At 29.1% G+C, this 17,515-nt stretch overlaps 1 protein-coding gene across 4 annotated transcripts in view; it reads right to left on the reverse strand.

Moving 5' to 3' along the window:
- The window catches only part of LOC132951649 (calcium-activated potassium channel slowpoke), a 74,431-nt gene that overhangs the window by 21,136 nt on the left and 35,780 nt on the right, over nucleotides 1-17,515 (reverse strand). Inside the window, exons 8-15 of one of the 4 annotated variants that reach the window (XM_061023470.1) lie at nucleotides 17,088-17,198; nucleotides 16,725-16,830; nucleotides 13,477-13,629; nucleotides 12,783-12,938; nucleotides 8,128-8,312; nucleotides 2,878-3,033; nucleotides 1,991-2,067; nucleotides 771-827 (exon numbers count right to left, since the gene is read on the reverse strand). In XM_061023470.1, the coding sequence (XP_060879453.1) occupies nucleotides 771-827; nucleotides 1,991-2,067; nucleotides 2,878-3,033; nucleotides 8,128-8,312; nucleotides 12,783-12,938; nucleotides 13,477-13,629; nucleotides 16,725-16,830; nucleotides 17,088-17,198 (1,001 nt within the window). Of the gene's footprint in view, nucleotides 1-770; nucleotides 828-1,990; nucleotides 2,068-2,877; nucleotides 3,034-8,127; nucleotides 8,313-12,079; nucleotides 12,214-12,782; nucleotides 12,939-13,476; nucleotides 13,630-14,895; nucleotides 15,002-16,724; nucleotides 16,831-17,087; nucleotides 17,199-17,515 lie in introns of all 4 variants that reach the window. The other 3 variants (XM_061023473.1, XM_061023471.1, XM_061023472.1) reach the window with 3 other exon arrangements.

Raw genomic sequence — 17,515 nt, forward strand, 5'->3', positions numbered from 1 at the left:
AATTGAAATAGAAATAGTTATAATATGGACGAAAATGTTAATTTCTCTCGAGTGTTTAAGTTATATACTGTAAATTTGTACCTAATACGGGTTAAACCATTTGTATAATTTTGTTAAATAGGTAAAATCAAAATATATATTACATTTAGAAAAAAAAATATTCTTGGATAAATCAAATAATAAAAACGTGTTATAAAAGCATTATTTATTGATATCTATATTCCGAACAATGGTCATAATATAGTGTAGTTTCACTTGTATACAGATATGATACTAAATTATGCGTATTAAAAATATAGACGTCCTAATGAATTATCTATTTACAAAAGTCTCAATAAAATTCAACGTTAGGTAAGGGAACTAACATTTGGAGAGGTGGAAAATACGTTAAATAAGAATATATTGTAAAATATTAAAATTAACTATAGGTATTACGTATGTATAAAGCACACGATGTATTTTTGGCAATCAATTGATAATAGCCACTTGTTTCAACGGTATCTACTTCCGGACCTTATCTCAACGATTGTTATTACGGCTAACCAAAATTGCACAATATTAATTCAGAACCCAACAGTATTCGTACGGTTACGAAAAAAAAAAAAAAAACAATTACATTATAATATATACGGACGAGACGTTGTAATATTTGGTTAAAACATTATATTAAATTGTTATTGACCAGGTATGTATGGACGTATTCAGGCAAGCGGACTTCAAAAACAAACACATGTAACTTTTTATATTTTTTTTTAAACTTTTATAAGTACCCTCGAAATTATAATTATGTGCCAACATTCCAGTCTCCATCATAATCATACCGACATCTGTAACATGGTGTCTCTCTCTATAATACTCGAACGTAATAGTAATAACAGTTTATGTGAAAAAAAAACATAACCAACATAATATTGTTAACTTTAACATTTTTTCGGGGAATTTTTTATGCGTACAAATCGTATAATATATTTTTACAACTGCAGTATAATATTATTATGTTTTTTTTTTTTTTTAATTTCCGTTCAAAATATTTCGGATATTATCGTATTTTTATTTGATGATAATAATAACATGTATTAAAAATGTAAACAAAAAACTATTACAGGTAGTGTAGTAGTCCTGTTGTTACATTACATGCAGCATATATTATTACATGGCTGTGTAATGGAAGAAAAAAAAATTCTACGATATGTATAAAAATAAATAAAATATAAAGCTGCTTAAGCTCGTAAAACGTGTGATCGTCGTGAGCGGTATTCGTGGTGGACAAAAAAAAAATAAAAATAATAGGTATGTATGTATATGGATTATATTTAATATATTATATACACAACGTACAATATGCATGTATACTATATTATATACATTTATATTGCATATGTATGTAGAATGTAGATGTATTATATATATACATATATCGTTAAACAAAATATAATAATGTGTGTATACATTTCGTTCTACTTTGGAGTGCAAATGGGCAAAAGTGTTTTTGTTTCGTATTGAAAAACAAGTCAATTTAATATGCGCCCGAACTTAAAGTCTTAATACACGCAACAATACTGGTCGTAATTGTATGGGCACGTGGTTCGAATTTATGAATTTAATAAGTTTATAATAATATGTTGCATTGTTCCGGCGCACAGTAAATCGGTCTACAGCGGCGGGGGATGGGTGGGCTAGACAAAAAACAAAAAATAAAAATATGAAAGAATGAAAAAAGATGTGTTTTTTTTGTTTATTCGCAAGGTTGCATTAAAAAATATAAATATATATATGTATACGAATATATATATACATAATAATAATATGGTAGGTATGCGAGTATATAGGTATGACAATAACAATCATTTATGTCACACGAAAATAAAAGAAATAGTACAGACACTTTATACTTAAGTATACATAATATATAGATTTGTCGACCAGTGCATTTGAAGATTCACATACACAATAGGACTGTAAAATGAAAACTATCGCGAATGATACTCACAGTTTTTACACTTGCACTTCTTGATCAGCGTTTCGTCTCTAATTTCTTCGTGACATGCCTTACAGTAATACCAAGCCCTAAACGCACATAAATAATAAAATAATGACAATATTATACTAATTACAAACACGCAGTATTTTAAATAATTATTGTTAACTACTCATATAATTTTTTTTTCAAATTATGTTCTACCACTGTTTAATATTATAATACGCTTTGGGCGTAGTAGGTACTATGTAGATATGCCGCCATTTTGTCAACGAGTAATACAATTAACGCATGTCCGCATGCATTGACAAGACTATATTATACTCTTTAATAATATGAAATTAAAAATTTCTTTTGAAGATTTAATACTACAGAACAAAGTGCATTTTATATGTAATTTTGAAGGACTTCCGTATATTACGATAATGTATAATATCAATGCAGTTGACTCTTGAAATTTGAGACCGGACTTTGAGTACCTAATTTTATTTTTCAATATTTTAATCAACTTGCAACACGAACGCAAGTTTTTATTGTCGTTAATTACTATGATAAAGAAAATTACAAGTAGAAAAATTATTTTTAATTTCCGACTTAATAGTGGACGTTTTTTAAAAGTCTTTATTGATATCTAATTATTTATTAGTAATCATGAGAAACACAAAACACCGAAACCGACGACGCGACGCTTCAACGAATTATTGACATTGGTATTTATTCTTGAAATGTATAATTTTACAAAATATTATGTTCTCTAGCGAGACTGATGATGAGAACTTAAGTGTTCTGACCATGTATACGTGATTTCAAAAACGAACAATGCCAAGTCAATGCACAAAATAATTAGTTACTTTATTAAAATTTTGTAAAATCGACGCCCAACAATGAACCGTGCATACCTTTTGACTTCGTCGGCCGACTGAGCGATGAAGAACCCCTGGGTGCTCGCCTGTATCTTGGAACCTCTGGGGTTTATTGATATCTTGCTGTCCCGTCCGTCCTCGCCTTTTATTTCTATGGCCAACAGCAGAAGTTTCAGCTTCGTGAAGCACAACCTGCACGTTAAGACACGAACTAGCATTAGACGGGTTTTTTTTTTCGGAATCACAAATAATTCTATGTGATTATTAAGTATATATTTTTTTATTTTTTTTTTGTCAGAATATGTGTCGGCTGTTGAAAAATTAAAATGAAAACTTATCATGCGCAAACCACACGAATAGCAAGCACAAAGTACGACGACGATACAAAATATTATGCACCATGCATCCATGCATATTTATAATAAGCGTTCGATAAAAAAAAGAAAATGAATAAGCCATTTTTGTACATGCCGATTAATGTTTTCATCATGGGGTTCTTGACCGATTTCTATACAATTATATTTATAATGATAACTAAAACGTTTATGACATTAATATTATATTATATCCATCGAAATATTAATTTATCTCTCATGCTGGGTTGTCTATAGCTGTTGACCTCACATATACGGAGTTACCCTTCATTAGGGTAGAAAGTCTTATTCGTGACTTGATAAATACATAAGTATATATTATATAATAAATATATAAATATTATAATAAAAAAATTTTTTGGAGGTAATCAGCTAACCCGTTCAAACTATATCGGTGATAAGAATATTAAAAAAAAATGTAAAAAAAACTAACGACGAACGAATTTTATTATAATATAACATATTTATATTAAGTACATCAAATAACTAAATGAATCGTATTATTAATTAGGTATAAGTATACGAGTAATTTAAGTAGCGTGTGGATCAATATGTTTAACGCGACATTATCAATACATATTATATAGAAATCATAATAAATGCAGTTGTTTGTATCGATAAATCTCCGACATTTTTCTTTTTACCTCGATGAATATCAAAAAATATTAATTATTCGATGTGAGTGTGATAAATTATTTCAAATAAAAGCATAGAAAAGTTGTGTGGGAAAATGAATATTTTTACAAAAAAATTAACGCAGTTAAAAAATGGTCAATACTTAAATAAGTAAAATAAAATAACGTTTGGTAACTATAATATTTTTAATTATTATTGCCTATATTTACCACAAGTTTTTAATAATATAAATATTGGTTTATAAAATATCATGTGTACGGCTTGAATAATAATATTGTTTTGGCTAAATATTCTAATGTATATTGTTATCAACTATTTTTTTTTTCACATGCAAATACCGTGCTCAAAATACACGTACACGATATACGTAACATGTATTTAATATTTATAATATGGTATTGAACTTTATTGACACATATATATATAATATAGACATTAAACATACAGGGTAATTCACCAATAATGCTCACCTTCCCCATTTTATCCTTTAACAGCACATAATATATACAATTAATTCTGATTTTTGACATTTTTAAGTATGTCCACTTAAAAACTATATTTCTAGATACTTATGTTTGTATACTATTTAATCGTCTTATCATGTCCAGGGTATAGATGTTTTGTTTTGGGCGAATAAAGATATTATTTAAAGAGCGGCCTGTAACGACGCTTATTCTTATCAAATTACATCCATCCTTATATTTATGTGAATTGTTAGGTGGATTATTTCATTGAAAATGTTGGTACATTTCATTCGATATTCATATGAGTAGGTTTTGAGTAATTACACTTTTTATACCCAGTATAATAATCACTGTGATAGAATGGTTTTACATCAAATATAAAATATTATAATAAGTAATATTTAGTCTAGCACATATTATACTCAGCCAATTATTACAATCATAAAATGTTTATACATTAAAATATACCATATTGACATCGTATTAACAATATATCAATATTAAAGTATCATTGTTTTAAAGTCATCATAGCCAACATATCTCAAAACCTTAATAGGTGGACTATAATATTATCATTAGTAGTAGTTACATAGAGTTAAATAATTGAGAAAAATACAAACTGTACTAATTTCTATTCATAAAAGTAGTTTCATTAAAATAAAAATACAAAAATAATCTCCTTATCGAATCGCAATAAAAAAAGTATGGTTCTCATTTAAACGAATAAAGTTTATATAGACACAGGTCACTATTATACTCATTGAATGGCCTGCTAATTATCAAGAGTTGGAAATTATGGTCTTTGTTTTTTTTTTATTATTAAATAAAGTTATACTGACGTATGTCATCTTAACTTATTGTTGATTAAATACATTTTTTTAACATTTGCAAAATAGATAACAATTAGTAATAAATATTAGTAATAAAAGATACTATCGTCTACGTTTTAAAGTATGTACAAATCAGAAGAAAATTTAAATTTAAATTAAATTAATAATGGTCTTTGTTAATTTTACATACTAAAAATACAAAATCTCAGTTTTTTAATCAATTTAGTATTAAAGAACCAAATTTGGGTGAGCATGCTTGATGAATTACCATATTGTACATAATACAGCCTATATAGAATAAAAATCTAACAAGGCTACTGGCAGCAGAACTACCAACATCATGCTTCGTTACTTCGAGAAGTAAAGAATAAAAAAATTGAAAAATGTTTTAGACTTTTCATAACCTTGTATATTTTACGTTATAATATATATTATTATATATCATATATTATTTTAAGTAACAATTTTCACCACACGCTACTGACACACCGGACGCGGTATTAGCGGTTGGATGCACGGTTCACGAAACAAATATTATTACGTATATAATATTCGAATGGTAAAAGGATAGTTTCCTATCGTGTAGACGATGACTTTTACCACTTGTTTATTTGCGAACAAATAAAACAACAACCGAATATGATGGTACTCGAAAACTACTCGATTTCAAAAAAAAAAACAAAAATAGAAAACAAAATTAATTTTTAAGTTTAGATATTTTTACTACAGATAAAAAGTGGAAAAGTTTAGGTTTATGCTGTTTTGCAGTTTATGGGGCAAAAAATTCACTACTAAATTACTATTATATTACAATGTACAAGTTTTGCTTGGACTCATAGTATGCTCATTTTTGAAGACTCGCTTATTTCTGTTTGGACAAGCTTAAAAAAATTTAAATTATTATTAATTTAATTTATGTAACGTCGTATATGTTAAAATATTATAACTAGGAAATAATTTTAAGTGAAAATAAACGGATACATTTTTTTGTTTTGTTCGGGTAAAATGTCCACTCCCTGAAAGTATCGGTAAGTATTACAATAGGTATAATAATGTATTATTAAAATCATCACATTAAATGTATCATTATCCTACAGTCATGAGTGGTGGGTACGGAAACGACATAATAATATTATGTATGGTTGTAGCGATGAAAGTGGATACAGCCGACATTTTGAAGGCAGGTAGTAAAATGTGTGATAAGGGTGTATGGCGGGGGGAATGGGGAGGGGGGTTGATGGCGAGTTATTTTTCCGGTGAATTATTTACCGACAACCCAACGAAATTCGGAACAAAAGAATATAATATCCAACTACGGGTCTGTGGTGAAATTTTATTTCCACAAATCGTATATTACACATATTATTATTATCGTGTACCTACAATACCTACCCGTGCGTACTTTTAATTGCCACTCATCTATTGTCGTGCTTGCGCATCAGAAGCGTCGGTCTGAGAAACGGTAAAAAAATATGAGTTCCGGTCGCAAGACGAACTTGAAATTATCATTTTAAATATTAACGCTAACGATAACCCGTTAAACCCCAATCACGTCCTCCGGGACGAAGCGGGTCGTATAGTGTATTTTCACGAACGGTGGCGTTCCGAGTGGAAGCCGTAAAAAAAAATGCCGACCAATAGGAATTTCGCGCGTCTTGAAAATTTAAACGAAAAAATAAAAACCACTCGTCCGATCTTTTCAAATGTAGGTGCTTTGCAGTATAAACGCGACCCCAGCGTACGTGCTTGTAACCCCTTTCCCTGTTATTTTACAACCTTATAGGGTACACTATGTCGTCGGTATAGGTACCACATCCGCGTATACGTTTACAGCGTACCGCACTTGGGTACCAAAATATAATGCGAAAAAAGTTTGGTTCGGAACCACGTCAAACCGATACCGCGTCCAATATAATAAATAATATTTAAACTATATGTAATGTATTATATAGTTTAATATAACTAACGTCTAATCCAGTGTTTCCCAATCTATGGGTCGCAATATATTCATCTGACCGGTCGCAGAGGTATTGAAATATTAAATTATATAATTTTACTATATAATATAATATTATAGTACCTATTACAGTGTAATGATACAACATAAGAGTCTAACAGCGGGCCGCCTTAAACCAAACGATTGGGAAACACTGGTCTAACCTACTGAAATAATAATAGTAAATACTATACAACAAAAAAGATATATATTTATAAAATATTATTTTTAATAAATGTTAATATATTATTATGTATTGTTATTATGTTCAGACAAAATAAAAAAACAGCTCTGCGGGGAATGTAAGAGCGTATATTGTATAGAGTAAAATATATGTGTTATGTTATATGTATAATGTATATTGTGGTGATCCAATTAATTACTGAATACATTCGTTCTCCAAGTAAAGTATTGTTATTTTGAAAAATAAAAATAAAATAATTTTAGTAAGTACTATATATATTTTAGAAATAATGATTTTTTAGGATTATTATATTAATAAGCAGAATATATATTTTAATGTTCAAATAATGACAAGTATATTTAGGTGCGTCATGTTAGTAACCGTTTATTTTAAGCGAGGACCGTAATTTTTTCAAGATACCCCTTACCACGTTACTAAACCTATTAATTATTAATGAAAAGAACTTTTGTTCAATATAGTTGAACATCAAGACATTTTAGAATTTAAAAAAAGTTTTATGATTCCTGCAGGTTATAAAATTAAAAATATCAGTGAGTTGTGGTTAAAAAAAAAATTTTAAATCACTACAACAATATTATAATATCTTAAGAAAATGTTTATTTTCATTTTCAAAAAAATTGTCTTTGAAAAATATTGCAGCCAGTTAAATGGATCACAATATTGGATAACGGAAAATATGTTGTGGGAGCTTTGGTGATGTGTGTGTGTGTTGTAAGTGTATGATATAGTGTGTGTGTGTGTGACATGTGTGGGTGTATGTGTGGCACTAGGAGGGACTTACTCGCTGGCCTGCGGAAACGTCATGCCGGTGAATGACGGGGACAGGGTCTCCGTATACATCTCGCAGCCGGTGCCCTGCAGATAGTCGTTCTGCCACGCTTGCGTATCCGGAGACTGAAATACACCAAACTCCACACTCTTCACAGGAACTATACACGGTATCAAACGCTCTATCACATCTCTACTCTACATCACATTCATCGGGTCGCAGACCGAAAATAAAAAAAAATGATAGAAAAAAAACAAACAAACAAAATCAAAATCAAAAAATCGTAGGTATAACAAAAAATAAAAAAAAAAGGTGGAAAACAAAACAAATTATATAGGTAAATCATATCATAACAATAATAATGTAAAGAAAAGGTGTGGGATAAAAACATTTTCCGGAGTTGGGTATGTTAATATATATATTGTAATATATCATTGTATATTATTATTTTATAACCGATGACCAATGACTTTATCCGAATTACATTAATTTTTTTTTTTAATTTTTTGATGGAACGTGAAATTTATATGACTTACATAAATTCAACAATCAGAATTATATTCATAATGGGAATATTGCATCGACCGATTGATTTTGCATATTTTAATCTCATTATTCGAATTTTTATACTTATTTTCGACGTTATTATAGCGGTTTGTCATAGGCCATTAAAATAATATAATTAGTATGAACGTGGGTTTTATAACGTAGGTAAATAATGACTTTCACGAGTCCAAAATAAAAGTTCATAACAGTATTAGACAATTATATATTATTATATTAATGATCATAAAACCGATGCAAAAAAATATCTCTGCACAATCATAATAATATATTGTAATAATATATAACAAACACGTTCGAGTCACGTCGCCATAATATTATTACCATCATGCATTTCACGGAATACACTTGTAATAAAAGTTGAAAAATAATGTTTTCCCGCTTCGACTATCTCACGTCGGAAACTCGGTATCAATATAAAACGTATAAAACACCCACGGGTGGATTCGGAATTTTCCACCGTTGTGTCGGCGTGTCCTTATAAATATAATATCACCGAACGCAATGCCGATGTTGAATTAATATTATTTATTCGGCCGAACGTAAAACGATAGTGTGTTTCTGGCCCAGTAAACCTATCGTTCGTACGGAATTCATGGTTCCGTGGAAAATTGAACGGTTCTTCTGTTTGTGAACGTACTGCTTTCAGTACGAATATATTATAATAATATGAGGTGAGTATAGGTATATGATATCGTTTTATACGCGTCATAAGAATATCGGCAGACGGTGCGATGGATACGGTTGTCAAGGTTTTGTACGTGTAACAAAAGTGAAATAATTATTATAACAAAAAAAAAAACAAACAAACAAATATAAAAGAATAAAAATAAATAATATGAAAAAAAAATTGATATAAAATAAACAAAACCGAGAGGAACTGTCATGTATACGATGTGCTTCGAGTTTTGACTACGATAATATTATAATAATATATACTAAAATCTATAGATACACATATTATATTATCTACACTCTACTGAGTACAATCTATAATGATATATATATTAATATATGTTTTGCGTTATGCCGTTCGATTCGTAAAATACTATTAACATTCAATCGTAGATACCTATATACAACGTATTATATTGTATACACGCGCGCGCGCGTTACATAGACTATTTTGAGTACCTATTATATTATATTGTTTCCCTTTCAGTTTGATCTTGTCGAACCCACACATTTTTTAAGTGATCACGAAAATCCACCATGATAAAAAATAAATAATTTGGACGTGAAACCGTCCACCATATCAGACGTAAAAAATGACAAGCCAACGTACGCGCATACGTGTGGCGTTTACGACGCGCGTACGTACGTGCAATAATAATAATAATAATAATAATAATAATAATAATAATAAAAAATATTATAAGACAACAACAACAACAACAATAATAATAATAATAATAATTTATCATAAATTTGCAAGCTGTATTTTTTTTTTTGAACGACTCGCAAAACAGCAGTGTTTTTTTGCGCATTGCTTTTTTTTTGCAAAACGGGTCCGTTTACCCTGGTTTTTCAGCTGCGTGTCAAGACGAAAAAAAGAGCCAAAAGCGGATCTAACCTTAGGTTATTTTTAGTTATTATATTTTTTTTTGCTCTCGTTCGTATCGCGTACGCAACATCAAAGACATCGTCTTATAAATTTAAAAAAACAAAACAAAAAACGAAAACAACATTCAAAGGGTCTCTACTCAAACACAGAGCCAACCACCCTCATAATATATTATAATGGGTGACAACCACAATATGGACTACACGATGGCCGCTAAGTGCTGCAACGAATCTAGGTGTAAGAATATCCAATCAAATAATACTCGGGTAAATATAATATCTGGCGAAAATAAATCCAAGGTAAAAAAGTATGAGGAAAATATTCACGGGATGGGAGAAGTACCACCTATTTTAAAAATAACAATCCATATTATTATTCATGCTGTTGATTGTAAAAAAAAGTAAAATAAACAATTAATCTGACATATTATGAATGGTTTTTGAAAATTTCTTAATGACATAATATATTATGTAGGTATACCTACTCCTCAATCGCCAATAAACCTTATTTGATACATAACTTGTATTTGTCGTTAAAATGTTATACATCTTTTAGGAAAGTTTTTTTTCTACAGTTATATTTTCCCTGGAAGTTTTTTTCCTCAATTATATTTTTCTTAGACTTTTTTTATCTCTCAGATATATTTCCCCTAATTTTTTTGACTGGATACCTCTGAAATGTAGTTGAGCACACTCACGCGATGCTGACATTTTTCATATAAATCCGAATCGTACAAAGTAATCAGATTCCTCTTCTGTAGTTAACGAAGAGTATTATAATATAGGTAACAACTAACAATTTCGGGTTGATGCAGTTTTCGGATGTATTATTATTTATTAGTGTTTAGTATAGTAGCTTGTTTAATATATTATGTAGTACTTATAGAGGAATATTGTTGTTGTATTAGTAATGTTAACATAATATATTATAATAATTTATAATACTATGTGTATGTGTTATGCACTTTTACACAGTGTTGGGTAAATTACTTTTAAAAAGACATACAATTACATTACTCGTTACATGTTTCATTAAATATAATATTATATTTAACTTTTTTTTTTTTTACGTCACATAAAATTTTTATCATTTAAATGTAGGGCGTCACCTTGGTGTTTTTACCTACCTATTTTTTTTTACTATGTAACACTTAACATTTTGAACAATACAAAAACTGAGAAATTATTTTATTTTTTTTTAATAAATAAAATAAAAATGGAAATATATAATTAACACCTCCCTTCTCACCCTACTTTCCAGGGCTTTGGCCATACCTAATATTATTAAATAACATGGAATATAATCATTATATTATCTCGTTGTAGTTCATGGAAATTCTATTTTAAAAATAATTTCACTACCTGCAGCGATTGCGGTCATTGAAATGCAATTATTACTGCGTCACCTACTAAAAAAGTAATTTATTTTCAGTAAATATAATATTTTTAAATTTCGTTACCCAACACTGCTTGTGCAATACTATTACAGTATTCCGTGATTCAAGTCGAGCCCCTTTGAACGGCAATATAATATAAAATATTATTGAAATATATAGCGATGTTGAACGAACAGTAGTGTTTCATAAAATGTCATAATATGCTGCAGATCGTAGATAAGTCTAATATTAGAGGCGCACGAAAAAATAAAAATGAAAAAATAAAAAAAACACGTGGGCATAACAACAGACTTGAGATGCACAAAATCATGTACAATTTCCGAAGGATAAAAATTTGAAAAAAAAAATTTAAAAAAAATATAAAAAAAAACAACAAAAACAACAACAACAGTATCGGCCGCCGGTACAACATTTTGGACACGTTATTTAAGTCCACTTACTCAGTGGCATGCGCAAACGGCATGCCAATGAATGTCGGGCTCAGCGTTTCGGTATACATCTCCATGCCGGTACCGCGCAGATAGTCGTTCTGCCACGTTTGTATAGCATCCGGTGCCACGACGCACCTCGTGTTCTGCTAACAGACATCGTCTAACACGCTTATTCACCACAACCGATAAATTGGGTTCAATTTTTTTTTTTTTGGTTTTAATATGATTAAAATATATAGGTTTGTTTTTAAAATAGTTGATCACACACGCACAGAAACGTACAAACACACAGGAGAAAAACACTAAAAATACTTAATAGTGTCAGTGCAGGTATATAATATATTATTATTATGTTATTACAACGAATACATAATTTTTTATTATTTTAACAATAATAATGATGATAGGTACGTATAATGCAGGTCGGGACGACAATCGCATGGTTTGAGTCCTCAGAAGTCAGAATTTAACGGATCGAAAACATATTATTGTGGTTACATAATATGATGCACATGAATCGATAACGTGAATGGTAAACGATGCATAATCATAATTACGGCGTTTTCTTTTCCGTTTAGTATTTTTAAAAGAATTTTTTTTTTTTGTTTACGTTTGATTTCGCCTCTCTGGATGGATGTGAGCGCGTGCGCGCGACAAGAGTTAGAGAAGTGTTTTCTAATAAGCTCAAGCGTACTGGTTTAGAATGACTCACCGTTTTGAACGACCTCATGGCGAACAGATTCGCCATCATTGTGGAAAAGCCTGGTGCTAGACAACTCTGCGCAATGAAACCAAGTTTCAACTCTGCTAAGCAGATCACGTCGTCTCCTTGTTTCCAGTCCCACGACGGAATGTTTAGTAAATACGCCTGTCGATCAAATTAAAAACATGATTGTCGAAATGGCACGCATCGACGAAACCCGATGATAGGTACATATTGGGTAAATCATTAAGATCAAAAAATTACCTAACCTCAATAGGACCATGAAAAAAATATATAGTTCGAAAATAAACTGTTTTGACCTCAAAAAAAAAATGTCCACCCACTTCACGAAATCAATATCTGGGCGTCTACTTTCATTTAACAGTGAGCCGAATAGGTTCTGGTTTGATTTTTAGATCCATATAGACATATATTATATTATTATTGTTAATATTATTATGTAAAATATGTAGATATGTTTAACATAAAAATATTTTATCAAAGGTTTACTAAGATTTCGTTTGTTTATATTATAACGATTGAATAAAATAAGTTTTATTTTCTCAATATTTTGATTTTAAACAAAAAATAATTAAAGACATTTCGCGATCCCGTCGGATTTTAATTCCAGCTTATATTTTAAGCGACACGTATCATAATATATTTTAATTCAAAGTAATTGTATTCTGCGACGTATACGCACTTTGTTGTGATACTGCATGAGTTGTATAATGACCCTTATGTCGTCCGAGTAATTTTTGATAGAAATGACCCTCATTATGTTCGCAGCGTCTTCGGCGTCCGGGTCCTGGCAGTACTTGTTTGCCAACACCAGACAGGCATCAGCCTCGTGGACCTGAAACGTCATTACCGGTGTTTTACACTGATCGTCTGGTTCCATGTACATATTATTGTATATAATAGTATACAGATTAAATTAACAGCAACAACATTGTTCGCGTATATCGAATATAGAAATTACTTTTCGTTTAACTTGTGTACGTTAAACACTAAAGCTCATTTTCCAAAATATAGTATAATAATATTATTTAATATTATGATGAGTTCAGCTACAAATATCACACACGCATGCACTAAGTTATTAATATTATTATATACGCACACAAATACACAAAACACATGAATACCATGCTGACGACAATGGACGACCACGATTACGGTAAAATAATAATATGTCTACAGCACTACACGACGCGTATTATTAACATTATTATTATTATTATTATTATTATTACTATTATTATTATTATTATTATTATTATTATTATTATTATCATAATATAGTTCATAACTATAAATATTAAAAAGAAATTTGATTTGTGAACAAGATGCGTTGGTAGAACGTAATTTTACTAAAACGTGTATGAGTAAAGAGTATAATAATATCATAATATACCGCGTGTGAGAGACAATATTTTACACTATGTGTAACGAATACATTATTATAATAATATATTATCATATGTGTACAATTAATAATGCAGCTAACTATGCGATGATTGTATGATTATATTATAATATTATGTATATTGTATAATAATATTATAATATATAATATTCTAATTCAATGTTGATGAAATGAAATGATGCGTTTTATATTTGGGCAGTGAAAATGTCTTATTTTGTCGAGTTCGGTAGGTAAGGTAGTAACGTCCGGTCTGTTGTTGACGGTTGTCGTATATGTTTTTTTTTCTTCTCAATAGAATACAATATATAAAAGCATGCGCCGTTAAAACGAATTTTTGAAAAACATCGTACTTATAAACAAAAACAAAAACGAAAACAAAAAAATCATAAAAAACACAGTCGTCGTTTAGTGTTAAACATTTTTAAACAGTTCGGTTCGTTTGATTATTTCGAGCCACGTGAGCATCGTGTAAAATGTCCGTAAGTTAATAATATATATATACATATACACTTATATACATCGCTTATTATATATATTATGTATAAATATAATGCAAATATAAGTATATATGTAAACATATTTAATATTATGTATATATTTGTTTAAATCACAAAAATCCATCACCAGCGTCATACCAATCCAAAAATTGCAACCGTCATTCAATTTGTGCTAAAGCCATTTATTTGGACATACCTTTACCCTTTGCAAATCAATAGGGTTCATTATAGAACCTTGGAAGAACTCGACAGTGGTAAAATGTCGCTTGAAAAGTCCTTCCAGTTCCAGGTCAGGTGGCTTCCTACGGTTTGGAAAATACCAAAAATAACTAAATTGAAGCACAACTAATACTGACATGTCTTCTATATATTGCACACTGTATCGTAATTATTTATAATATAAAATATCATATAAATCAAGTATCAACAATATAAAATCTATGGTTCAGAAATCCGTTCAAAGTATCTAACTAGTCACTAGGTGGTAAAAATAGGTACAATAATTTAATCAATAAACGGCTATATAAACGCTATATAAGTAATAATATAATTCTTATTATTTCTTTTTTTTTTATTTATGTTATAATAGCAGCCACAAACGAGTTCATATGCTTCTGCCAGTTTGAACCTGCACACATATTATAATATACATCTATATATATATATTATAGGGACAGTGTATGAATTTCAGAAAAAATCACTTCTCCAATACTAAACTACTTTCCTTTTATATATAATATTATATATAGGTGTAAAACAAAAACTTCATCTACCTGGTTCAAATAATAATAATAATAATAATAAAAAAAAACATTACCATCGTCAAGGTCTGTTTAAGTTCCCGTCCTAAGTGTTTAGTATTTGTATTTATATATAAGTATATATATATATGGGTGTATATATATAAATATATAATAAATGACAGCTAAATACATGGTTCAAAGCAAAATACATTAACTCTTTACTGTTTCAACGGCTTTGTTATAGCCTATACTAATATGTAAATACTGTTTGATCAAGAGGCTTAACAAATCTAAATGACGATAATAGTTAATGTTCGGTGTAAATAAATAAAGGATTATTATTTAAAACAAAATTTATGAATAATTATATAATATACGTATCTATATAATATATGCATATATATATTATATATATAAATATTGTACACAAATATACATATATACATATATATTATATATATATTTATTATATAGTGTACATAAATAATATACGAGGTAATTTTTTTTAAAGTAAAACACTAATTTTCTCGAGAATTGCTAACGTTTTTGGAAACAACTTTTATTTAAATAATTTGAAGTCTGCAAAACAATATTTTTTGCTCTATATTTCACCATTATTATCTTTCAATTTCTTTCTTTTTTTAACAACTGCACATATTTTTACTTTTCCATTTTCTGAGAATTTTAATACATACAAATTCAAATTCAAACAAGTAGTTAATAAGTTGTAAGTATTTCGAGTTACGTTGAGTGGAGAAGTGAACCAACAGTTACGAAGGAAAAGCTAAAACACTCAGCTCGTTTGTACTTTAAATACTTAAAAATAATCAACAACTATTTCGAAATTTGATTTTTAACCATCAAAATTCTCAGAAAAATATTCTGATTTGGAATATTATGATATTAGATATTATGCTGTCATTCAAAAGATGGAAATACTTTAAATATGATGACAACTAAAATGTAAAATGTAATTTTTTATCAAAAACGTTGTTTTGTAATGACTTTGAATTGTGTAAAAAAAAACAATTCCAAATCCATTAATAATTTTCAAGAAAAATAGTGTTAAAATTTAAGAAAATCAGTTCGTATATAATATAATACCAATACACAATATATTATAATCTATCTCTAGAACTAATAAGAATTGTTTCTATTTCGTATCAGACTACATGTAGCTGTTATAATAATAATAATAATATTGATCTATGTATGGAAACTGAGCACAAATCGATAAGAAAAAACGTCGACAGTAAGAATCAGGATGAGAGTGGGTATTTACCTTCACCCTCTCTAGATCTACTGCGTTCATCATTGTACCCTGAAAAAACTCGACAGTGGTGTAGTGACGTTTGAGCAGCCCTTCCAATTCTAAATCTGGCTCTTTTCTGCAAATTACACACAACGTCGTACCTAATTTTTCGACTTAAAAACGTTTATATAGGTATTATGGTATATATCATAATGAAATACATGTACATGATCATATATAGTTTGGCAGTAAAGACCTAAAACGTGATTTCAACAGATATATTAATTGTGTCTCGTATTTTTTTTTAACCATCGTTCATTATTGATTATTTATTACTTTGCCATTATAATTGTTTAAATAAATACAATATTATATTGATCTGTTTTGTCGTACCTGTGTAAGAATACCACTTCCACGTCTACGTCCTCTCTGTCTTCGTGTAAAAAATCTTTCAAAAAATGCGACACTGACTCGTAGGTAATGTGTCCGCAAACGACGATGTGCCTGTTTTTATAGGAATAAAATCATATTAATGTATATATTTACATAATTCTAAGAGAAATTATAATAATTATAATAAAAACTGATCAAAATAAAAATAAGATTTAAAAATATTGTATATGCACCGACGAGGGGCACTACGGTCAAATCCTAATAAAACAGTCAGGATGAGACTACGTAAAAATATTATGTATGTAAGCATGATGATTGCTCGGGTGAAGTGCATTTTTGAAAAATAATCAATTAAAAACAGGAAATAACAGGAAATAACTAAATCAAAAAGTACGAGTTTGTTATATTATGTATATATAAATGTATCA

The sequence above is a fragment of the Metopolophium dirhodum genome, chromosome 9, assembly GCF_019925205.1.
Source record: "Metopolophium dirhodum isolate CAU chromosome 9, ASM1992520v1, whole genome shotgun sequence".
Lineage (NCBI taxonomy): Eukaryota > Metazoa > Arthropoda > Insecta > Hemiptera > Aphididae > Metopolophium > Metopolophium dirhodum.